General features: G+C 41.8%; 1 protein-coding gene across 2 annotated transcripts; it reads left to right on the top strand.

Moving 5' to 3' along the window:
- The first annotated feature begins 555 nt into the window (after positions 1-555).
- On the top strand, positions 556-23,787 carry REST (RE1 silencing transcription factor). Of its 2 annotated transcripts, none has more exons than XM_016188488.2 (4): positions 556-899; positions 4,878-5,784; positions 15,152-15,235; positions 19,296-23,787. In XM_016188488.2, exons 2-4 carry the CDS (start codon positions 4,887-4,889, stop codon positions 21,101-21,103), a joined length of 2,790 nt encoding a protein of 929 aa, XP_016043974.1. In that variant the 5' UTR covers positions 556-899; positions 4,878-4,886; the 3' UTR covers positions 21,104-23,787. The 2 variants fall into 2 exon arrangements, with proteins under 2 accessions (XP_016043974.1, XP_060044004.1); XM_060188021.1 differs by lacking the exon at positions 556-899 and adding an exon at positions 1,573-1,723.
- Positions 23,788-25,157: the final 1,370 nt, after the last annotated feature.

Below are 25,157 nucleotides of genomic sequence, written 5' to 3'. Positions count from 1 at the left end.
ACCTCATAATTCTCTTTTTTTCTCCATCCTTTAAAGCCAAGATCTTCCGGAAACATTTTCCTTCAACTTTGCGTTTTTTCTCCAAAATTGTTTGCAATTTAGAGTGTATTGATGCTTAAAACCTAGTTTAATTAGTTTAGGGTGGATATGGGTGGAGGCTTGAAGAGGTTCTGAAGGTTTTTTTTTTTTTTTCTTTTTTCTTTTTAGAACATTTTAGACGTGAAAGGCGTCTGACAATAGTTCTAAAGAGAACGGTCAAAGCCTGCAGATTTTTTTAATGGTTCTATTCTCATGCAAGTGAGCCCGAAGTGGAGGCTAACTTTTATGTTGTTTGCTTATAAAAGAAACCTAGAAGGGGAGCGGCGTCCGCCTCTTTTTTGACCTAGGGGCAAGAGGACGAGCGCAGAGGATTAGCCGGGCTCCCGCCAGGCACCCCCAGCTTCAGCTCCACCAGAGCTCGGAAAAGGGCCCCTACTCCAAGGGGCGGGGCGCGCTCGGCGGCCACGCGCGCCAGCAGCGGAGTGGGCGTGTCCCGCGGGCGCGCGCCGGCGGAGGGGGCGTGTCCCGCGGGCCGCGGCGGCGCGGGCCGGGTGCGCGGCGCAGCCTCCTGTGTTGGAATGTGCGGCTCCCGAGAGCTCGCGGCGCAGCAGCCCAGCCAGCGCCGCCGAGGCCCTGGGCCCCAGACTCCGGCGTTGGCGGCGGCCGGCGCGGCACTCCGAGCCCTGGCGGCCTGAACACTCCCCGTAACCCCGCTCCTGGGCCTTAACGGGCCTCGACGGCCCCGGCGCCCAACTTTTTTCCACTCTGCTCCTTCCCCTCCCCCGAAACTCCAGCAACAAAGAAAAGTAGTCGGAGGAGCGGCGACGCCTGGGGTCGCTCGCCCCTCCTCGCCCGGGAAGGTCTGTGAGCGCTGCGCGGGGCTGGGGGGCTCGGCGCGGGTGGGGGAGGGCCGGGTGGCGGCGGCGGGAGGGGGAGGGCGCGGAAGGACGCGGCGCGAGGCGCTGTCCAGGGCTGATTTGCAGATACTGCGGCTCCGGCGGCTCCGGCGGCTGCGGCCGCGGCGGGCGGGGGCGGGGGGCCGAGCTGGATCGGGTTACACCGCGCGGCCGGGGGGCGTCGGAGGGTCGGCGGCGCGGCGCCGGGGCCCCCTCCTCAATCGAGGCCGGACCTTCGCCTCCGAGCCGGCCCGCTGGCCCGGTGGAGTCGGCTCCTGCGCTCCACGAGCGGAGCTGGTTGGGGCTCTGGTCCTGAAAGTTGCTGCTCTCGGTGGTCGCCCGGGGCCCGGGGCCCGCCGCTGCCCCCGCCGGCGGGCGGCCCTCCCGTCCCCCTCCCTGTCCGGCCTCTCCCTTTCGCCGGAAGGCGCCGTTGAGTTGAGCGCGGACGGGCGGGTTGAGTCAGCCCCGGGGCCCGGGCGGTTCCGCCTATGGGGCTGGACAGCGACGTTTTCCGCGCCCGGGCCTCCCCGCCGCCGCGGCCTTCAACGTCGGACAGCCCCGCAACCCGCGCCGGCTGTGCGGGGCCGGGCGTCCCGAGGGGCGCCGTGGGGGAGTGAGTTCGCAAACTTCCGGGGCGCCGGGAGCGGGGGGGCGGCCGGCTCGCGTGGGGGGCCCCCCTCCGACGCCTCGGGCTCCGGCACCTCGGGAGGGCGCCCGCGGGGAGCTCCCGGCCGTCCGCGGAGGGCGAGCGCCGAGGGCGCCGAGGGAACCGGGACGTCGGCTCCGCGGTAACTTTTCTTCTCGCTCTTCGCAGACGGGGGCCCGCGGGCCGGGGAGGGGCCGCCCCGGCTGGGCGAGACTGGGTCCAACCCGGCGGAACCCAAGGTCGCCCATCTTCCACTTTTTACTTATTTTATTTATTTATTTATTTATTTTTTTAGTGTTGGGGAGCGGGGAAGCACAGGAAGAGCTTCAGGACGAGGGCTGGGACAACTCCCTTGAGTTGGTGTGCAAATGTGTGCAGTGAGCGAGCCGAGCCGAGAGGAAGCGAGAGCGCCCGAGTTTGCAAAGAGCTGCTTTGTGTTTGGTATTTTGAGAAAATGGCCGAATGCCTATTTCAGCCGGGAATGCGGCAGCCGCACAGAGGAATTCGGCTGCACGTTGGGTTTTTCGGGCTGTGCTTGGACGGCTTTCCAGACAAACGTGAAAATTCCTTTAGGGATGGCAGCCGGGGTGCGGGGGGCTTGGGAAAGTCGGTCTTTGGGTAAATTACCGAGTTGCCTGGGGCTGATGACCTCTGGGACCGCCTTTGCCTTCAGTTTGTTTTCTGTGATGGCATTTGACTGCAACTTTTGTTGGTACATAGAACTACTGGATTGTGTCTGTGCCCTTTTCGTGGGTTTTTTTTTTTCTATCATTATTATTGTTACTGCTTTTAGTATTTGTTTCTCTGGTTTTTTCAGTTTGTAAGGGAACCCCCTCATTTGAGAATACCCTCTTTTACATTGAGAAGTAACGTGGTTGAGACGATTTAAAAGGCCCAACATGTTTGCAGGAAGGTGATCTTGTAATGGCTTCCACTAGGCAAGTAGGCCAAGTGAAGCACAATGCAAGAAAGTTGCTGATTATCATCATTTGAGTTGTTTTATGAGGGGGGTGTTGAAAGATTTTTCTCTTGAGATTTTGAGTACAGCAAATTTTATAAAAAGCTTCTAAAAGAGTTACTGGAAAACTATGAGCCTAAGTGGTATTTTTTCATAGTAGTTTATTCATGTGAAGTTAGTTCATTTGAAATTAATCAGTTAATTACAGGATTCTACTTTTTCTTTTTTCTTTCTTTTTAATCTTTATTTACTAAACAGAGACAGCCAGAATCAAGAGGAAGCGGTTGATAGAGAGGGAGAGACACAACCTGCAGCATTGCTTCACCACTCACAAAGCTTTCCCCCTGCAGGTGGGGTCGGGGGCTCAAACACGGGTCCTTGAGCATTGTAATAGGAGTGTTCAACCAGGTGCTCAATCAGGTACACCACCACCTGCCCCCCCCCATTCTACTTTTCAAGAGGTGGTTGTATGTACTAAGTGCATCCAGCCCTTTTTACAGGTATAAATGGTATTGAATACTTGATTAGTATTTGTATATTGAATTTAAAAAAGCTCTGGGCTAGGGAGATAGTTCATTAGTAGGCACCTACTTTGCGTGATGCCCGGTGTTAAGTACCCACCACCAAAGGAGAAAAAATTAAAGACTCACTTGATTGAGAGAGAGAATTGGCACATTTGGTGACAGGGAGATTGAATTCTGGACCTCCTGCTAGTAAGTCTAGAATTCTATCACTTTTTTTTTGCCTTGAATGGCAAAAAAAAATTTGTTTTAGTTAACCTTAAAATTAGGTTGTACGGGGGTCGGGCAGTGGCGCAGTGGGTTAAGTGGATGTGGCGCAAAGCGCAAGGACCGGCATAAGGATCCCTGTTCGAGCCCCCGGCTCCCCACCTGCAGGGGAGTCACTTCACATGCGGTAAAGCAGGTCTGCAGGTGTCTATCTTTCTCTCCCCCTCTCTGTCTTCCCCTCCTCTCCATTTCTCTCTGTCCTATCCAACAACGAATAGCGTCAACAATGGCAATAATAATAACCACAACGAGGCTACAACAACAAGGGCAACAAAAGGGGGGAAAAGTGGCCTCCAGGAGCGGTGGATTCATGGTGCAGGCACCGAGCCCAGCAATAACCCCGGAGGAAAAAAAAATTAGGTTGCACACCCCCCCACCACCAAGTAGTTTAAATATGTTCAAAGGATATGCCAGTGGTAAAACTGAGATAATGGAGTTAGCTGATAGAATTACCCTGCTTTCTATAGGGTAATACATTATCTTTGGTGCCTACAGTAAAGAAATAAAAATAATAAAGATTTTATGCAAGAGACATCAGTGCATAATTCTGGCATAATCAGTGCCAAAGATGAACCCTGGATCTTAGGTATGTAAAGAACATATACTACTTGTTGAGTAACCCCCAGCTACAAAGAAGGGTTTTTTTTTTTCCTTCTTTTTTTCACAAGGCTTATCACTGCGATCAGTGCTTATACAAATCCACTGCTATCACAAGCCATTATGCCACTAGGGTTATCACTGAGACTCAGTGTCTGTACAACTCTACCATTACTCCTAATGGTCTCCCTCCTTCCCCCCCCCCACAAAGAGATGGGGGTGGGGAGAGGCATCTGCAGCATTGCTGGTAACATTCCCCCTGAGGTGGGGATCAGTGACTTGGACCTGGGTCCTCTCAAATGGTAACATGCACTCTACTGGGTGTACCAACCCAACAAAAAAAATTTTTTTTCCCTTTCTTTTACTAAAGCATTGCTCAGCTCTGGCTTATGGTGGAGGGATTGAACGTGGAACTTTGAAGCCTCAGGCATGAGAGCCTCTTTGCATAAACATCTACCCCCACGCCCCTTTTTATAAAAGGGAACACTTTATTTATTCATGAAGAATGATAGAGAGAAGGAACCAGATATCACTCTGGTGCATGTGCTGCCAGGGATTGAACTCTACCTCACACTTGAGAGTCCAACACTATCCACTGTACCACCTCCTGGATCACGACACTTTTTTTTATATATTTTTATCTATTTAGTAATGGAATGAGACAGAAATTGAGAGAGGAGAGGAGACAGGGAAAGCGACAGATAGTTACAGCCCTGCTTCATCACTTCTGAAGCTTTCCCCCTGCGGATGTGGGGACCAAGGGCTTGGAACCCCAGTCCTTGCTACTGTAATGTGTGTGCTTAACCAGATGCACCACCACCTGGCCCCCTACAAAAATATTTAAAAAATTATATTGGTAAGTGTATTGAGTTTTAAATAATTGCAGTGATGCTTTGGTTTTAGATAGTTAAATTTGTGCTTAAGCTGGTGTTTAATATTTGTTTTTAATTCAGACAACAACTATGGCCACTCAGATAATGGGGCAGTCTTCTGGAGGAGGCGGGCTGTTCACCAGCAGTGGCAACATCGGCATGGCTTTGCCTAACGACATGTATGACTTGCATGACCTCTCAAGAGCCGAATTGGCTGCGCCTCAGCTTATCATGTTGGCAAATGTGGCCCTAACTGGAGAAGTAAATGGGAACTGCTGTGATTACCTGGTTGGTGAAGAAAGACAGATGGCTGAATTGATGCCTGTTGGTCATAACAACTTTTCAGATAGTGATGGAGAAGGACTTGAAGAGCCTCATATAGGAGGCGAACCCAACGGATTGGAACGAATGGAACTAGAAAGTCTGCAACTCAGTATTGTAGAAGTAGAACCACAGTCCATGTTTGAAGTATCAGCTGCCCCAGAAATTTATAGCTCAAATAACGATCTTCCTCCTGAGGCACCTGGAACAGAGGACAAATGCAAGAACTTGAAGATCAAACCCTTTCGTTGTAAGCCATGCCACTATGAAGCAGAATCTGAAGAACAGTTTGTGCATCACATCAGAGTTCATAGTGCCAAGAAATTTTTTGTCGAAGAAAGTGCAGAGAAACAAGCAAAAGCCAGGGAATCTGGTTCTTCTCCTGTGGAAGAGGGTGAGTTCTCCAAGGGTCCTATTCGCTGTGAACGCTGTGGCTACAATACCAATCGATATGATCACTATACTGCTCATTTGAAGCACCACACAAGAGCTGGAGATAATGAACGTGTCTACAAATGTATCATTTGTTCATACACCACAGTAAGTGAGTATCACTGGAGGAAACACTTGCGAAACCATTTTCCAAGGAAAGTATATACATGTGGAAAGTGCAACTATTTCTCAGACAGGAAAAACAATTATATCCAGCATGTTCGAACTCATACAGGTAAGATAAAACTGCTTTTATATTTACTTATTTTCCCTTTTGTTGCCCTTGTTTTTTATTGTTATTGAAGTTATTATTGTTGTTATTGATGTCATCGTTAGATAGAACAGAGGGAAATGGAGGAGGGGAAGACAGGGAGAGAGAAAGATAGACACATGCAGACCTGTTTCACCACTTGTGAAGCAACCCCTCTGCAAGTGGGGAGCCAGGGGCTCGAACTGGGATCCATGTGCTATGTGTGCTTCGCACCACGTGTGCTTAACCCACTCCACTACCACCCGACTCCCAACTTTTTTTTTTTAATTATCTTTATTATTGGATAGAGATAGCCAGAAATTGAGAGGGGTGGGGGTGATAGAGTGGGAGAGAAACTGCACTGCGGCATTGCTTCACCACTTGCAAAGCTTTCCCCTTGCAGTTGGGGACTGTGGGCTTGGACCTGGGTCCCTTAAGCATTGTAACATGTAAGGTGTGCCACTGCCCAATCCCGATTTGTTGATTTTTTTTTCTTATTTATTTACTTTATTTTCTTATTTATTTACTTTATTTATTTTACTTGTTATTGGACAAAGACGAGAGAAATAGAGAGAGGGAGAAAGACAGGCACCTGCAGACCTGCTTCACCAATCGCAAAGCTTTCCCCCTGCAGCTGGGGACTAGGGGCTTGAACCTGAGTCCTTGTGCACTTAACCAGGTGCGCCATCCCCTGGCCCCAATTGATTTGTTTAAAAGAGAAACAGCATTAGATGCTTGAACTTGGGCTCCCATGTTTGAGACTCTAATGCCTTACCAACTGCATCATCTCCAGGGCTGCCAAGTAGTCTATAAATTATTCTCCTTCTCCTCCTCTTTTTTTTTTTTATTATCAGAATAGTGCTCAACTCTGGTTTATGGTGGTGTGGGGATTGAACGTGGGATTTGGGAGCCTCAGGCATGAGACTCTCTTTGCATAACCATCATGCTATCTACCCCTGCCCTTTTTGTATTCTTTTTAAAAAAATATTTATTTACTCCCTTTTGTTGCCCTTGTTTTATTGTTGTAGTTATTATTGTTGTTAGATAGGACAGAGAGAAATGGAAAGTGATGGGGAAGACGGGGAAAGATAGACACCTGCAGACTTGTTTCACCACTTGTGAAGTGACCCCCCCCCCCACACACACACATATACAGGTGGGGAGCAGGGGCTTGAACCGGGATCCTTACAGCAGTCCTTGCACTTTGCGCCACCTGCACTTAACCTGCTGCACTACCGCCTGGCTCTCCCCTCTGTATTCTTTAAAGAATGATTTCTTGGGGCCAGGTGGTGGCGCACCTGGTTGAGCACACGTTACAATGCTCAAGGACCTGGGTTCGCGTCCCTGGCCCCCACCTGCAAGGGGAAAGCTTTGCAAGTGGTGAAACAAGGCTGCAGGTGTCTCTCTGTCTCCCTCTCTATCACTTCCTCTCCTCTCAATTTCTGGCTGTCTAATAAATAAAGATAAAACAAGAATAATTTAAAAAATAATTTATTTATTCATGAAAAAGAGAAAGAACCAGATATCACTCTGGTACATGTGCTGCTGGAGATTGAACTCGGGACCTCATGGTTGACAATTCAGTGCTTTATCTACTGTGCCACTTCTGGACCACAAAAATGATTTCTTTTTGTTAGAAGAGATACCAGATGAGAGTGAAGTTTGCACCAAAAGTATAACTGAATTATTTATGTGAGAAAGATATCTACTTGCGTCTAAAATGAAGTGTAGTTTAATAAATAAGTTCATTTTAAAAAGATCAGTGGGACCGCTATACTTGAAAGTATTTTCCCAGGGGTTGGGCTGTAGTGCAGCGGGTTAAGCGCACATGGCGCAAAACTCGAGGACTGGCCTAAGGATTCCAGTTCGAGCCCCCGGCTCCCCACCTGCAGGGGGGTCGCTTCATAAGCAATGAAGCAGGTCTACAGATGTCTGTCTTTCTTTCCCTCTCTCTGTCTTCCCCTCCTCTTTCCATTTCTCTCTGTCCTATTGGACAACAGCAACATCAATAACAATAAGAACCACAACAATGATAAAAACAAGGGCAACGAAAAGGAAAATAAATAAAATATTTAAAAAACAAACAAACAAAAAAGTATTTTCCCAAGAAAGGAAATAAATGCGTAATAAGTGATAATACAGAAAAAGAATTTTCCTGTTCCGGGAGGTGGCACAGTGATAGGGCTTTGGACTTTCAAGCATGAGGTCCCAAGTTCGATTCCCGGCAGCACATGTGCCAGAGTGATACCTGGTTCTCTCCTCCTATCTTCCTCATAAATAAATAAAATCTTTTTTAGAAGAGAGAAAAATGTTTTCTTTTATATATATATATATTTTAAATATTTATTTACTTATTCCCTTTTGTTGCCCTTGTTTTTTATTGTTGTAGCTATTAATTATTGATGTCGTCGTTACTGGATAGGACAGAGAGAAATGGAGAGAGGAGGGGAAGGCAGAGAAGAGGAGAGAAAGACAGACACCTACAGACCTGCTTCACCGCCTGTGAAGCCAGGCGACTCCCCTGCAGTTGGGGAGCCAGGGGCTCGAACCAGGATCCTTGTGCTGCCTGCGCTTAACCCACTGTGCTACCGCCCTACTCCCAAGAGTTTTATTTTATTTATTTATTTATTTATTTATTGCAGAGGTGAGCTGTGCTCTGGTCTCTGTGTCTCGCTATTTCTCTCATTAAGATAAATACAGTTTTAAAAAGAAGAGGACTGGCATAAAGATGCTAGCCTTGCAGGGCCTCAAGGGCTCTTAGTGATTCAGGACTGTTTGTCAGAATCGTCACCAATGCCTAGTGGATACCCCAGATCTATGGCTGCCCTCTGCTCTGCCCCAGACAGCTTCTGCTGCCCTGAAATCACAGATATTGCTCAGTCGCCTTTCACACTGTGCCTTAGGAGAAGCTAGTTGGGGCCCTTGGGGTTTCGTCAACAATTGCCCACCAACGCCCCTACCCCTTTGGTCTCTCTTCTAATTTTTTTTTTTTCCTCCTCCAGGGTTATTGCTGGGCTTGGTGCCTGCACCATGAATCCACCGCTCCTGGAGGCCATTTTTTTTCCCTCTTTTGTTGCCCTTGTTGTAGCTTCGTTGTGGTTATTATTACTGCCCTTGTTGACACAATTCGTTGTTGGATAGGACAGAGAGAAATGGAGAGAGGAGGGGAAGACAGAGAAGGGGAGAGAAAGATAGACACCTGCAGACCTGCTTCACCGCCTGTGAAGCGACTCCCCTGCAGGTTGGGAGCCGGGGGCTCGAACCGGGATCCTTACGCCGGTTCCTACGCTTTGCGCCACATGCGCTTAACCCACTGCGCCACCGCCCGACCCCCCCTCTCTTCTAATTTTTAAGTGCCTTCTGTGCTGGCAATTGTGTCACTAAGCTTCACTTTAATTTTTTTTTTTTTTTTAATGAGAACGGGTCTGTTAAGGAAATCTGTAAATTAGGAAGACGAGCTGGGGTGGGTGAAGGAAGAAAGGAGAGTTTTATTTCACATGGGTCAAGAGTTCAGACCTCTTTGAGAACACTGGTCTTGAACCAAGGGATGGTACAAGCTTATACAGGGGTTGCAGGCTCAGAGCAGAAAGAGTCCTCACAGAAGCAGAGGCTGCCAAGGTAAGGGGGTGGGACTTGTGCCCACTGCTCAGGGTGGTTACTGCTATGGTGACTGTGTAGCTGTGTCTGGGCAGTTAACCTTGGTTGCTATAGACAGTGTTTGGCACTTTCTCTTTTTCTTTCCTTCTTTCTTTCTTTCTTTCTTTTTTTATAGATAGATAGATAGATGATAGATAGATAGATGGATGACAGGTCCAGAGCTTCCAGGTCTTGAGTGGACAATAGACAAGTAAAGTTGAAGGCCAAGGAAATGTTTTAGAAAGAAAAAGAGAGGGAGTTGGGCGGTTGCACAGCGGGTCAAGTACATGTAGCGCAAAGCACAAGGACCTGCAGAAAGATCCCAGTTCGAGCCCCCGGCTCCCCACCTGTAGGAGAGTCGCTTCACAGGCGGTGAAGCAGGTCTGCAGGTGTCTTTCTCTCCCCTGCTCTGTCTTCCCCTCCTCTCTCCATTTCTCTCTGTCCTATCCAACAATGACGACATCTAGAACAACAACAATAACTACAACAATAAAACAAGGGCAACAAAAGGGAATAAATAAATAAATCTAAAAAAAAAGTTTTATTTTTAAAGGCAAAATTTGAAGGTTTTAAACATCCTAGGAGAATCTCTACCAACATATCACATCATTAGATCCCTTTTGGAGGAGTTAACTGAAGACTAAACCCCACAGGTTAAGTGGGCACATGGGAAGAGGAATTGATACTCTGATTACTTAATAAATCTAATAAAGTTTGCAGTGAAATTCCACTGTAAGGATCTCTGCAAGCAAGGTTTCTAGGTTCTACTGGATAGCACCTTACTAAAAACTTTAAAACTGGGGCCAGGCAGTGGCGCACCTGGTTGAGTGAACATGTTGCAATGTGCAAGGACCCGGGTTCGACCCCCAGTCCCAACCTGCAGGGGGAGTGCTTTGCAAGTGATGAAGCAGTGTTGCAGGTGTCTCTCCATCTCTCCCTATCACCCCCTTCCCTCTCGATTTCTGGCTGTCTCTAGTCAGTAAATAAAGATAATTAAAAATAAAAATAAAAAAAACCTTTAAAACTATTGTTGTTGGGGTGGGGTAGATAGCATAATGGTTATGCAAACAGACTCTCAAGCCTGAGGTTCTGTCAAGTCCCAGGTTCAATCCCCCACACCACCATAAGCCAGAGCTGAGCAGTGCTCTGGTTAAAAAAAAAAAAACTATCATTGTTGCCTGTATATACCACAGCATTAGCAGCCCAACCCCCACCCCCTTTTTTTCAAAAAGATTTTATTTATTAATGAGAAAGATAGGAGAGAAAGAACCAAACATCATTCTGGTACATGTGTTGCCGGGGATTGAACTCAGGACCTCATGCTTGAGAGTCCAGTGCTTTATCCACTGCGCCAACTGCCTTGACCACCACCAACCCCATTCGGTTATTATTCAGAGGAGAACTTACAAGGTAACTTGACAGCCCATTTTTACTGAGAAAAACATCACCTTTAAAAGATTGCCCCCAAATCAGTTGTTCTAGGTAGATTTTTGTAAGAGACTAAGGATTCTTTTAATTTCAGACATGCTAGGTTAGGTTGCCTGCCAGTCCATGGTTCCAAGTCCAGGAACCAGAGGAAGTTTGATGGATGCTGTGATAACCCTCATTCTTCGCGCCCGCCCGCCCCCGCCACCCCCCCACACACATACACATACACTCTCTAAAATAGGAAAGTGAGAACACTGGCCCAGGGGAGGCTGCTGATATTGTGAGTGCTCTAGGTTGTGGCATCACAAACCACCAGATTTTTTATTCTGTGGTTTTGATGTTTAACTTTTTTTTTTTTTTTTGTCGTCTGAGGGTTTATCACTGTGGCTCGATGCCTGCATGAAAACTTTTTTTTTAGATTTTATTTATGTATGAATGAGAAAGATAGGTGGAGAGAGAGACAACCAGACATCACTGTGGAACATGTGCTGCCAGGGATTGAACTCAGGACCTCATGCTTGAGAGTCCAGTACTTTATCCACTGTGCTACCTCCCAGACAACAGTTCTTTAATTCTACATTTATTTATTTATTTATTTAGATCAGAGCACTGCTCAGTTCTGGCTAATAGTGGTGCTGGGGATTGAACATGGCGCCTTTGGTGCTTAGGCATGAAAGTCTTTGTGTAGGGGCCAGGCCATGGCACACCTGGTTAAGCACACACATTGCAGTGCACAAGGATGCAGGTTCAAGACCCTGGTACCCACCTGCAGGGGGAAAGCTTCACGAGTGGTGACGCAGGGCTACAGGTGTGTCTCTCTGCCTCTTTCTCTATTTCCCTCCTCCCTTCTCAAATACTCTCTGACTCTATCCAATAATAAATAAAATAATTTTTAAAAAAGCCTTTGTGTAATCATTATGCTATGTCCCCAGCCCTAATTCTCCTTTGAAAGATGATAATTTTGAATTATCCCTCTGCAGGTGATTTTACCAATTAGGAGATATATTTTGCTTACTATGAATTTACCTGTTTTGGATATTTCACACAAATGGAATCCTACAGTTTGTGATTCTTCGAGATTATCTTTTACTTGTTTTCAAGGTTATTTCTATGTTGTATGTACAGTAGTCATTTTTCCTTTTACTGCCAAACTACTTTTATATGGATATACAATATTTTTTAAATTTGCTTCCCCCCTTTTGTTGCCCTTGTTTTATTGTTGTTGTAGTTATTGTTATTGATGCCTATCGTTGTTAGGACAGAGAGAGATGGAGGTGGGGGGATAGACACCTGTAGACCTGCTTCACCGCCTGTGAAGTGACTCCTCTGCAGGCGGCGAGCCAGGGGCTTGAATGAGGATCCTTACGTCGGTCCTTGTCCTTCCGGGTGCTTAACCCACTGCACTACTGTCCGATGCCCCACAATATTTTTTTAATTGGTGTTAATGGCTTATAAAATACAGTTATTTATACATGTGTAACATTTCTCAGTTTTCTCTTTTTTTTTTCCAAAGAGTTTATTTATTAATGAGAAAGATAGGAGGGAGTGAGAATCAGACATCACTGGCACATGTGCTGCCGGGGATTGAACTCAGGACCTCATGCTTGAGAGTCCAGTGCTTTACCCACTGCGCCACCTCCCGGACCACTTTTTTTTTTTAGGTTTTATTTTATTTTTACCAGATCACTGCTCAGCTCTAGCTTATGGTGGTACGGGGGGGTTGAACCTGGAACTTTGAAGCCTCAGGCATAAGGGTCTCTTTACATAACTGTAAATATCTCATGGATAATTCTTTCTGTGAGCATGTATTTTTTTTAATTTTTATTTTTTTAATATTCCCTTTTGTTGCCCTTGCTGTTTTATTGTTGTAGTTATTGTTATTGATGTTGTCATTGTTGGATAGGACAGAGAAATGGAGAGAGGAGAGGAAGACAGGGGGAGAGAAAAATAGACACCTGCAGACCTGCTTCACTGCCTATGAAGTGACTCCGCTACAGGTGGGGAGCAGGGGGCTCGAACCGGGATCCTTATGCTGGTCCTTGCGTTTGGTGCCACATGTGCTTAACCCACTGCGCTACCGCCCATCTCCCGAGCATGTATTCTTTATCCCTCTTGGCTGTGTTCTTGGGACTAGAGTTGCTAGACGCAGTGATAGCTTAATAAAAGTTTTCTTTCCAAAGTGACAGCACTAGTTTACAATAATACCATCAAAGTATTGAAAATTTCTCCATATCCAAACTAGTACTTGTGAACATTTTTTTTTTTAAAGATTTTATTTACTCGGGAAAAAGATAAGCAGAGAGAGAAAACCAGACATCACTGGTATATGTGCTGTCAAAGATTGAACTTGGGACCTCATGCTTGAGAGTCTGATGTTTTTATCCATTGTGCCTCCTCCCAGACCACACTGATCATCTTTAATTTTGACTGCAGCTATCCTTTGGGTTTGAAGTCTTCATCTCACTGTAGTTTTGACTTGTATTTCCCTCATGACTAATGGTAATGTGCATCTTTTCATGTATTTATTTACCATTCTTAGTACTTTCACAGAAACACATTTAAAACCTTTGAAAAGCAAACATTCTGTACAGTTAGTTTTATAAAAGATTAATAGAAACATGTTTCTTACTTGCCACCTCATTTTTTTTTTTTTTTTACTACACTCAGTTTTTCCTCAGTCTGTGCCAGCCAGGCACAGTGCTAAAGTGCTCAGCATATCTTACCTTTACTTCTTACCTTCAATGCTAAGAAGTAAAGGTAGTAATTACTTTTATAAATGAGGAAAATTAACTCAAGTAATTTACTCAATGTCATTTGCTCTCTTATAGCTCAAAACTAGATGAAAAATTACCAGGTGGTTTTATTTTTTTAATTTTTTAAAAATATTTTTAAGGCTTTATTTATTAATGAGAAAGACAGGAGGAAAGAGGAAGAACCAGACATCACTCTAGCTAGTACTTGTGCTGCCGGGGATTGAACTCAGGATCTCATGCTTGAGAATCCAGTGCTTTATCCACTGTGCCACCACTATCAGGTGTTTTTATAAAGGTGTTATCTATGATATACCTTAAAGCAACACTACCCCCCTCCCTTAAAAGTCTCCTTGTTTTGAACCAATATTCTCAATATTTTATTTATTTATTCCCTTTTGTTGCCCTTGTTGTTTTATTGTTGTAGTTATTATTGTTGTTGATGTTGTCATTATTGGATAGAACAGAGAAATGGAGAGGGGGGGGAGAGAAAGATAGACACCTGCAGACCTGCTTCACCACCTGTGAAGCGATTCCTCTGCAGGTGGGGAGCCAGGGGCTTGAACCGGGATCCTTACACTGGTCCTTGCACTTTGTGCCACCTGCGCTTAACCTGCTGTTCTACCACCCAACTCCCATTCTCAATATTTTTTATTGCCATTGAGGTTACTGCTTAGGGCTTGGTGTCAACATTACAAATCTGTTCCTGGCAGCCTTTTTTTTTTTTTTTTCCATTTTTGTTTTGTTTTTCTTTTTTATTAGATACAGGGCAGAGAGAAATTGAAGGGAGATGGGAGAAAGAGACAGACCTGCTTCACTGCTTGTGAAGCATCCCTTTTGCAGGTGGGGAGGAGGAAGGTACATGCAGATCCAGGTCTTTGCACATGGTAATGTGTGTGTGTTCAACTAGGTGTACCACCACCTGGCTCCAAGGATTTATTATTTTATGCAGTACTTAAGAATGAGCTAAGTGCCTTGTGCATTTGTAATACTACTGAGTAGTCTCCTGGGTTCAGTATTTTCACTTTTCATTTAGTAAGAGAGACACCACAGGACCTCTTGACCTCTCATAGATCTTCCATGGTGCTTCCATATGATACCTGAGTTTGAACTGATGAGCTTATTATTACCTGCTGACCTACTTCCTGGCCCTGAGGTAATAGTTTCAAATAGTAGGTTTGTAATTTATAAGGATCCACAAAAATATCCAGGCTAAAGCATCGGAAAATTTGAGTAGCTTTTTGGGTAGCAAAATACAGTTATGTCAATTCTAAATTAAATCATTTACATTTATAACCTAATATATGACATGTTTGACTTTTTTTCCAAGAATAAGAAGAAAATATCTCCTTAAAAAGTGCTCACTCCTGGGCTAAGGAAATACCAATAGCATATTGCTTTATGCAGTGGACTTTCAGATCCAATGTTCAGTTCCTGGTACCACACGCCAGAGCAAAGTGCTCAGTTCTGAATAATGTATAGTTGTTGGGAATTGTATATACCTTATATCATATTTAAATGTTTGTTTTCTTTTCCAGGAGAACGCCCATATAAATGTGAACTTTGTCATTACTCAAGTTCCCAGAAGACTCATCTAACTAGACATATGCGAACTCATTCAGGTTGGTACAGTAAGGGGAATTTTTATCATTTTTAGTAAATAGTCATTATAAGGAAGTTTGTTCTGGACATGAAACTTGGTCATGATTTATGATACTTTTAAAGTAACTTAGAAATATTTAAATTTTAAAGAGATTATTACTCAGCTCTGCTCAGGCATATGTAAACCTCATGCAAACTGGGAAGCTTTAGCATATAACTTACACACTATACTGAAGACACCTCTTCTGCTGTTAAATGGAAATTCTTTTTTTTTTTAGATTATTTATTTTCTTTTTTTAATTTATGTACTTATGAGAAAGATAGGAGGAGAGAAAGAACCAGACATCACTCTGGTACATGTGCTGCTGAGGATTGAACTCAGGACCTCATGCTTGAGAGTCTAGTGCCTTAGCCACTGTGCCACCTCCCAGACCACTAAATGGAAATTCTTAACAGGGAGAAGCTCTGAAACTGAATGTTGATCTGTGTGCACCTTTTCTGGGAAAGAAGGGTCTTAATTTTCATCAGATTTTTTTTTTTTTTTAAGATTTTATTTATTTATAAGAAAGATAGGAGGAGAGAAAGAAAGAACCAGACATCACTCTGGTACATGTGCTGCCAGGGACTGAACTCAGGACCTCATGCTTGAGAGTCTAATGCTTTATCCACTGCACCAACTCCCGGACCACTTTTCATCAGATCTTTAACAAGTTCCATAACACTTAATAAAAGTTGAACTGTGATGTATAATTTCCATTATTGCCCTCATTTTATAAGGACTTTAAAAATAATTTTATTTATTTATTATTGGATAGAGAGATTGAGAGGGCCGGGGAAATAGAGAAAGAGACAGAGACATCTGCAGACCTGCTTCACCACTCATGAAGCTTTCTCCCTGCAGGTGGGGACCAGAGACTTGAACCCTGGTCCTTGTGCATTGTAATGTGTACATTTAACCAGGTGCACCACCATCTGGCCCCTAAAAAAGGAAACAACACTAAAGATATGGCAAGTTTTTCCTATTGTTGTAGTTATTGTTGTCGTTATTAGATAGGACAGAGAGAAATGGAGAGAGGAGGGGAAGACAGACACCTGCAGACCTGCTTCACTGCCTGTAAAACGACTCCCCTGCAGGTGGGGAGCCGGGATCCTTAAGCCGGTCCTTGCACAAACCTTTTTCTGCAAAATTATTTTGAGATTCATCCTGTGTTTCATTATTAGGACTTTGTTTTTATTGCTAAGTAGTAACCAATTGTATGCCCTTCTACTCTAATATAAGTATTTACTATACTGTGATATATATGTGTATCTGATAGGTCAAGTGGTATTTTTTACTATATTTTGCACTGCTCAGCTCTGGCTTATGGTGGTGTGGGGAATTAAACCTGGGACTTTGGGGCCTTACGCATGAGAGTCTGTTTGCATAATCATTATGCTCTATACCCCTGCCCATAAATATATATATATATATATATATATAAAGTATAAGGCTGTGCAAATAAATAGTTCAGTAGTAGGTTACAGAAGTTGCTTGCATAAGGTTCCAGCTTCAAGCCTTGGAATTCACATGCCAGAGCTGAGAGATGCTCTGGTCTCTCTCTCTTTTTTTTTTTTTAATAATTTATTTCTTTATTGGGGAATTAATGTTTTACATTCAGCAGTAAATACAATAGTTTGTACATGCATAACATTCCCCAGATTCCCATTTAACAATACAACCCCCACTATGTCATTCATCATCTTTCATGGACCTGTATTCTCCCCACCCACCCACCCACCCCAGAGTCTTTTACTTTGGTGTAATACTCCAATTCCATTTCAGGTTTGACTTGTGTTTTCTTTTCTAATCTTGTTTTTCAACTTCGGCCTGAGAGTGAGATCATCCCGTATTCATCCATCTGTTTCTGACTTATTTCACTTAACATAAGTTTTTCAAGGTCCATCCAAGATCAGCTGAAAACAGTGAAGTCACCATTTTTTACAGCTGAGTAGTATTCCATTGTGTATATACCACAACTTGTTCAGCCACTCAGTTTTTCATAAAGGAAAACTATCAACTATTTATTTATTTAGAGGTTGGATTTGACATGCAGGATAAATGTGACTGCTCCATTTTGTTTGCGTCTACAAAAAACCACCAGTTCATTCCAAAATTAAATTTCAGGTAGTGTACACTTACTATTGGCTATCTGTTCCATACGGAGTGCATTATATCAATTAGATTATTTATATTTTGTATTTATTTATTTATTAGATAGAGGCAGAGAAAAACTGAGAAGAGTGGGAGATAGAGAAGAAAAGAGACAGACACCTGCAGCCCTGCTTCACCACTGGTGAAGCTTTCCCTTTGCAGGTGGGGAACAGGGGTTTGACCCTGGGTCCTTGCACATTGTAGTGTCAGGTATGCCACTGCCTGGACCCAGATTATTTTTATTTTATAGGTGAGAAAATTGAACCTTAGAAAGGTTTCAATACTCAGCTCAAGATCTCCCAGTAAGTTGTAGAGCTCTTTTTCCTAATCATTATGTCATCTTTCCCAATATTGTTTATATGTAAAACAAGTGTTTGTCTCCATTGAAGTCATTCACTGGTGTGAAGATAGGGTCAGTTAGTAATATAGCAGGGTAGGGGAGATAGCATAATGGTTATGCAAAGTTGTAATGCCTGAGATTCCAAAGTCCCAGGTTCTTTATCCCCAAACTACCATAAATCAGCTGAGCAGTACTCTGGTTAAAAAAAATAAATAGGGGGTGAACGATAGCTCAATGGGTTAAGCCCACATGGCGCAAAGCACAAGGACCTGCATAAGGATCCCAGTTCGAACCCCCCAGTTCCCCACCTGCAGGGGTCCACTTCACGAGTGGTTAAGCAGGTTTTGCAGGTGTCTGTTTTTCTCTCCCCCTCTCTTGTCTTCCTCCTCTCTCTTGATTTCTCTCTGTCCTGTCCAGCAACAACAATAACAACAAAAACAAATGGATAAGTAAATAAATATGTAAATAAATAAATATGGCATACCATAGAAACACTTATGGAATCATCAGTGTGTCACCAGTGGGGGAAGTTGTTTAGTTAGCTACATAGTCAATTTGATGCACCTAGAGGAATTTTTAGTTTGCTATAAAATAATTTTGTTACCAGACACTATCTAATGTAAACATTGTCATTTACTTGATTTTACTTAATGTTCAAGTGGCTTTGCTTTATGGGGAGAAAAAGGATTTGTTATGAATTTGAGAATATTTGACAAATGACTTTTCATAAATGTCGATTTCCATTTTTCTGCTATGCATTCCATTGGACCAGTGGGGTATGGATACCATTTGGTAATATTAACTAGAATGTGATGTAGATTGGTATGTATTCAGGTAGAATGTGCTCTGATACCTTTCATTTGGGGGTGGGGGCAGTTCTGGTTTTATGTGTACCTGCAGCTTTGTATGCTTAACTTATATACCGTATCTATTTGTATATCCTTTGATGTGGGAAATAAAAAGCAGTCTTCTAACTTAACCATATTTTTGCTTTTAAAATAACTCTGGCATTGGAAATGAACAGAACCTGACTCACCTGTCTCAGGTGCTGTAGCAGTCTAAAAGTCTGTGGCTCCTTAAAGCTAAAGACAGTATTTTAAGACATTTCAGTCCAAAGGTCTGTGAGTGTAGCTTAACAATGTAAGGCATTTCTTTTTTAAATATCAGACACACACACACACACACACACACACACACACGGATTTTTATTTTCTACTCCATTATATGTTCTCTAAGTACTTTAGTTCCAAAATTAACACCCAGAGCCCACCTAATGGCCAATAGTTAGTTGGGCCTTTTTGATGAATCTCTGTTCTATTTTTTAGAAGATGGTAAGCTGAGGGAGTTATCTTCCATTTGATTTGAGAATCAGCATAAGTGGATGAAAAGATATACAAATAAATATGGTAAATGTGATATGCATGATACTATCTTTTAAATATATTTTGTGGGTTTTTTGTTTTGTTTTTTTAACCAGATTCCATGAGTATACTTTAATAAACTTTTTGGGTTCTTTGTGTCCTTTGTAACATCTGTTATTTACCTTCAGGTGAGAAGCCATTTAAATGTGATCAGTGCAGTTACGTGGCCTCAAATCAACATGAAGTGACGCGCCATGCAAGACAGGTTCACAATGGGCCTAAGCCTCTTAACTGCCCACACTGTGACTACAAAACAGCAGATAGAAGTAACTTCAAAAAGCACGTAGAACTGCATATTAACCCAAGGCAGTTCAATTGCCCTGTGTGTGACTACGCAGCTTCTAAAAAGTGTAATCTACAATATCACTTCAAATCTAAGCATTCTTCTTGTACTAATAAAACAATGGATGTCTCAAAAGTAAAATTAAAGAAAACCAAAAAGCGAGAGGCTGAGTTGGCTGGTATTATTTCCAGCGAAAACCCAGATACAGAGCAGGCAAAAATGCCAGAAGATGTGGCTGGACAGAAAAATGAAAAGTCTGAAACAGTGGAGAAAAATGACAATATCTCAAAAGAGGATAATAATCCTCATAGTGATGCCTCAATCCAAGTGAATTCTGAAATTCACAAGCCAGCAGTAGAAACTAAAGAGATGGATGTGCCTACAGAAAATAACTTAGAAAAACCCTGTAAAGCCAAGAAAAGCAAAAGAAAGATGGATGCTGAGCCCCATTCTTTACAAGATTCTGGAGTTGATGAGCCTGTGGCAAAAAAGAAAAGAAAGGCAGAAAGTAAATCCAAAAATAGCCAGGAAGTGCCAAAGGGTAACAGCAAGGTAGAGAATAAAAAGCAAAGTACCTGCATGAAAACAAGTACAAAGAAAAAAACTCTGAAAAATAAGTCAAGTAAAAAAGGCAGCAAGTGTGATCAGAAGGGGTCTGTGCAGAAAGAGACTGTTGAGAAGGAGCCAGCTGAGATGGAGCCTTCTCAGACAGAGTTGCCGCTTCCAGAGCCCCCTCAGGTAGGGCCAGCTCAGACAGAGCCACCACCTCCTGAAGAGCCTGCTCTAGTGGAGCCACCTGTTCATATGCAGCTGATTCCCACGATGTCTCCTCAAAAAGATGATAAAAATGAAAAGTTGAATGAGCAGAGTGAAATGGCACAGAAAGAGCAAGCTCTAAGTGAAATTGGTTTAATGCCTGTTAAAGACAGCCAGCTTCTAAAGGAAAGTGCAGATACACAGAATCTCTCACCTCCATCATCATCAGAACCAAAGGAAAACTTACAAGAGGAGTTAAAAGACCAAAAATTAACCACAGAAGGCAAAGGAAATAATGAAGTCCTTCTTCAAGTAGGAGAATCAGAAGAGGCAGATGAGAGTTCAGCTGGTCTTGCTGCTGTTGAATCTTCCAGTATTTCGCCCTGTGAAGACTTGAATGTGTCAGAAAGTAAAACTTCAGATGATAAACAGGTCGACACACTTTGTGAAAAAGAGATGGACATTGATGAGAACAAAATAGAAAATCACCCTGGTAAAGACTCAGTAGTTGATGATGAATCAGTTTCGCCACCCCTTCTTCCCCTACCCATAGAAAAACATGAAGCACTGTCCAAAACTGCTGTGGCATCACCTCCTGTTACCCCAGTAGTAAATGAGGAGGAAGATGAAGGGATCCACAGTCATGATGGAAGTGACCTCAGTGACAACATGTCAGAGGGTAGTGATGATTCTGGATTGAATGGGGCTCGTCCAGTGCCACAAGAAACTGATAGAAAAAATGCAAAGGAGACCGTGGCTGTCAAAGTGGCTGAAGGAGATTTTGTTTGCATTTTCTGTGATCGGTCTTTTAGAAAGGAGAAAGATTACAGCAAACACCTCAATCGCCATTTGGTTAATGTTTATTTCTTAGAAAAAGCAGCTAAAGGGCAGGAGTAATGAAACTTTTAAAAAAAACTTCAGTTCTTAGTTTGTAAGGTCTATTACATTTATATTTTTACAGCAGTAGGCAACCTTTTATATTTTAAATTGCTTTAGTGTCCAGTGTTGATTTCTATGTAGCACTTTTTTTTTTTTTTTTGGCTAGTACTATAACTATTGATATATACTTTTTAGCAAATCCAAGGGAGTTAGTGTACTAAAACCAGCAGATGCCTATGTCTCTTAACTCATTTGACTGAAAGAAGGCCAAGGTGGTATTATAGTATTCTCTTGCTTTGTCCATCTATAACTTGGCAGTTTTTCTTCTTTTGTGTTTCACCTTAGTTTATTATTAGCTCCTTGCTTACTAGTTTATAAAAATTGGCATGCTTAAATAGAAATTACTTGAAAATTTGCCTGCTTTATATAAAAATTTAGCACTTTAAAAAAATCTTTTTAGAGAAGAAGAGACACTTAAACTGAATACAGATTCTCCCAACAATGGTCATTGTATTGGCTCAGGTATTTACTTCCTGAGTTTTGATTAGTCTTTCCTACTTGTGTATGTTAATCATAAAAAAGAATGATTATTTTGGGGAGGTGTTGTTTTTTTTTCCTTGGGGGGGTGCTTTAATGGCTTAAGATGTTGCACATTCTTTTTCTTTTTTTTTAAAACTATGCAGTTTTTTTCTCCCTAGAAGTAGCATTTGTGTTATACAGTAACACTTTATATATGCATGTTGATTTTTTTACCTCTTTGGAGGGGTGCTTTTAGTTGTGTTTGCAAAAGGGCAGTTCTCCTTTCTTTTGCTGCAGTTGCATTTTTTGCAGAATATTAGTGTGTGCAAGTTTTTGAGCAAATGAAACATGCTGGTTTAGTCCTTTGATTTTTTTTTTTCACACCAGAAATCTACTCCAGAATCTGTATTTCATTTATTTATTTTAAATGTAAATTCAGAGCTCTCAGTATGAACATTGCAATAAACCACTGGGTTATATACTGAATGGATTTTTGTCTCCTACCAATCATCAGTAAAAAATTTTGGCCTGTTTTGGTACAGGTACTTTTTTAAAAAACACAGTATTAAGTCATATTTTAGATGGAAACTTTCGATAGAGGTTGTCTCTATGACTATTTAACTAAATAAAGGACTGTAAGTGATATTTAGAAACTGAAAACCTGGAATAAGAGATAATTACTCCAAGTTTTATGGGATAACAGCTATGAAATTCTAAAAAGCCATAGCCATTACACAGAAAGCCTAGGATAGGGAAGGTGGTATGACAGCTGATAGACCAGCTTCGGTTTCCTATGATAAATGACTACAGTAGAAAATGCTGGTGAAATTGTAAGTTCAGATTTGTAAAGCCTCACACTTTCTCAGGGATCTCCACAAACTAGTGGGTGTCCTGGCTGACCTTGTGACAGCCTCTCTATAATTTAGGCCTCAAGGAGAATTGCAGCTACCCTGGTGTTCCCATTGGAGCACTTCTGTATGAAATAGAATATCCTTTAACTTTTTGGTTGGTTCTTTGGCCAGTTGCCAAAGACTGTGAAAGAATCCAACATAGGATTTATTTTGCTGGTGATATTCATTATAGTAAAATAAAGTATGATCCCAATAGGGAATTGTGGACAGTTATGATCTTCCCATGTTCTCATCTGAAAGTGCCACTTTATATTTCATTTATTTTCTTTCATCTTACTAGGTTTATAAGGCAGATTTTAGATTTGGGCAGTGCAACATGAAAGAGTAAGTACTGATGACGTGGGTTTTTGTTAAAAATCTTGAGTGAAGTTTGAGTTAAAAGACATGAACATGGAATTGACTGAGAGGCCAAAGATCTAAAGAAGACTCAAGACTTTGAGAAGGTTGTATGTTAATGGTGTGTGTTTATGTGTATGAATGGAAATTAGTAAATGTTGTTGAATTCTTGGCTCTGACAATCATTGTCAACAGAAGATCAAGCTGCAAATATTTATGTTTTAAAACTTAAATTATAAAGCTAGTTAAGTCTGTCTAATAACTAGTTTTAATGTTCATGGTACATTTTATGTAAGTTGTCTTTTACATTAAGAGAAAAAGATTAGTACAGATTGGGAATTAGTTTAAGAAAGGTTTTTGTGGATTCTTTCACTGTAAAAAAATGATATCTGGGGAAATGGGCTGATTTCTAGTTTGTGAGACTAGACTCCTAAAATATTAAGGAAGTCAAACCCCCTTTTAATTGGTCTATGAAAACATTAGTGGGAATTGAGTAGGACTTGAGGCCTTTCTTCCACAAAACAAGAACTTCTTCAGGCCTATATTAGGTTCTGAAACTTAATGCCATGTATTTGTACTTTACTTATTAAAAAATTGTTTCAATGAAAAACTTGTTAGTAATATGAACTTCTGGTCTAGTTGGGAGTTCCCATTTGAAAAATGTGATATTTGCATGGAACTGTTTGAATCTTTGTTTTCTTGATTTTCTCCACTCAATAGAACTGAAGCTAGAATTTTCCCTCTTGATAGAAGATCAAAAAAGTGAACCTGTCTTTGTAAATTGATTTTTAGTAACTAGAGATAAACTTGAAACATTAGAATAATGTTATGTTTAAGCCTAATATTAGGTAGTCTTTGTGAAAAAGTGTCCTTCAACTGTCTTTTGAACCTGTATTCACATTCGTTTTCAAGATATTTTAAGTTATATTTTCTTTGCAGAGCTGCTTTTTTTTTTCAAGGTATAATTTACAAGGGGTTACATTTTATATATATATATATATATATATATATATATATATATATATATATATATATATATATATATATATATATATAACTATGGCTGGAAGTTTTGCTCTAGTCTCCCAAGAAGGGCCATTTTACTTCTTGTAATTCTAAAGTCATGTGACCTTTACCTTTGGGGACTAAAATTTTGCTTGTAAGTGCTAATCTGAATTTAAACTCAAGAGACCTCATCATGTCACCCTATGAATATCAACAATGGAAGGTATACTTTGACTGTCCTGTAATGTTGTTTCTGGACTAAGAAGCTGGAGAAGAACTTTTTCTGTTTTGCATAAATAAGAAATTCTGGAGTTCCTTATTGACCTCAGCAAATGAACAGCTCTGATTTGAGAAATTATCTGAATCTTGGTTTATGTAGATTTGCTATCTACATATAATGCTAACTAAATCAGATTGCTTTTTAAGTTTCGTAAGTGTATATATGCCTTCCCTTCCCTTTTCAATATCTATTAGTTACTGAAGTTTGTAAACTGGCATTGAAACATTACAATGATGTTTTGTTGCACCAATTTTATAAACTTTTACAGTGCAATACGTGTTATTTTTCAGAGACAAACCAAAGGTTAATTTCTCAAGGTTATTGCTGCCTGCTTTAGCAGCATTTGATGGAAGATCTTTTATATACATTTGTAATAGATAAAAAATAAATCAGGTTTCAAATTCTTGTTTTTTAAGAAGCTTAAACCATGTACCATGTTTTGGTCCAAATTGCCTAGGATAAGTTAAATTGCATTATATTAACCAGTATGAGTGTATTTCTGTAAGCATAGCTAAGTTGAAATAAAGTTTTAAAAAAACATGCCTGTGTGTTTCATGGTACATCAAACAAGGAAATCAAATTGCTTTTATTGGAGTTGCAAGCTAACTTCAGTTATTTCTCTTCAAAAAACCCATGGTGGGTAGCAAGGTTCTGTCAAGCTTTGCTGTTTGGGGTAACTACAGTAGGTGACTCATAATTGGGAAAGGGAAGTAAATTGAGTCACTAAGAGCCAGGACACTTAAAAAGATTTTACTGTATTTAAAGGACCTGAGAAGAACTCAAGGGAAAGTGACAGATATTCCTAGTTCTGGTTTATTTGTTAATATAAACGTTGGCAGTTTATATGTTGTAGAGTTGAGAGAATTAGGGAAAGGAAGTTGGGAGAAATTTCCAAGAACTATGCAAAGCATCAAAACTGGATGCTGGATGTATTAATCTACTAAAGGTATTTTATATTGGAGCAGATGAATGATTCATTATTTTTAAGGTAATTCTTCTATTGGACAGAGATAGCAACTGA

Source organism: Erinaceus europaeus, chromosome 3 (assembly GCF_950295315.1).
Source record: "Erinaceus europaeus chromosome 3, mEriEur2.1, whole genome shotgun sequence".
Classification (NCBI taxonomy): domain Eukaryota; kingdom Metazoa; phylum Chordata; class Mammalia; order Eulipotyphla; family Erinaceidae; genus Erinaceus; species Erinaceus europaeus.
The sequence above is the reverse complement of the archived record's forward strand: the minus strand, read 5'-3'. Positions and strand labels throughout refer to the sequence as shown.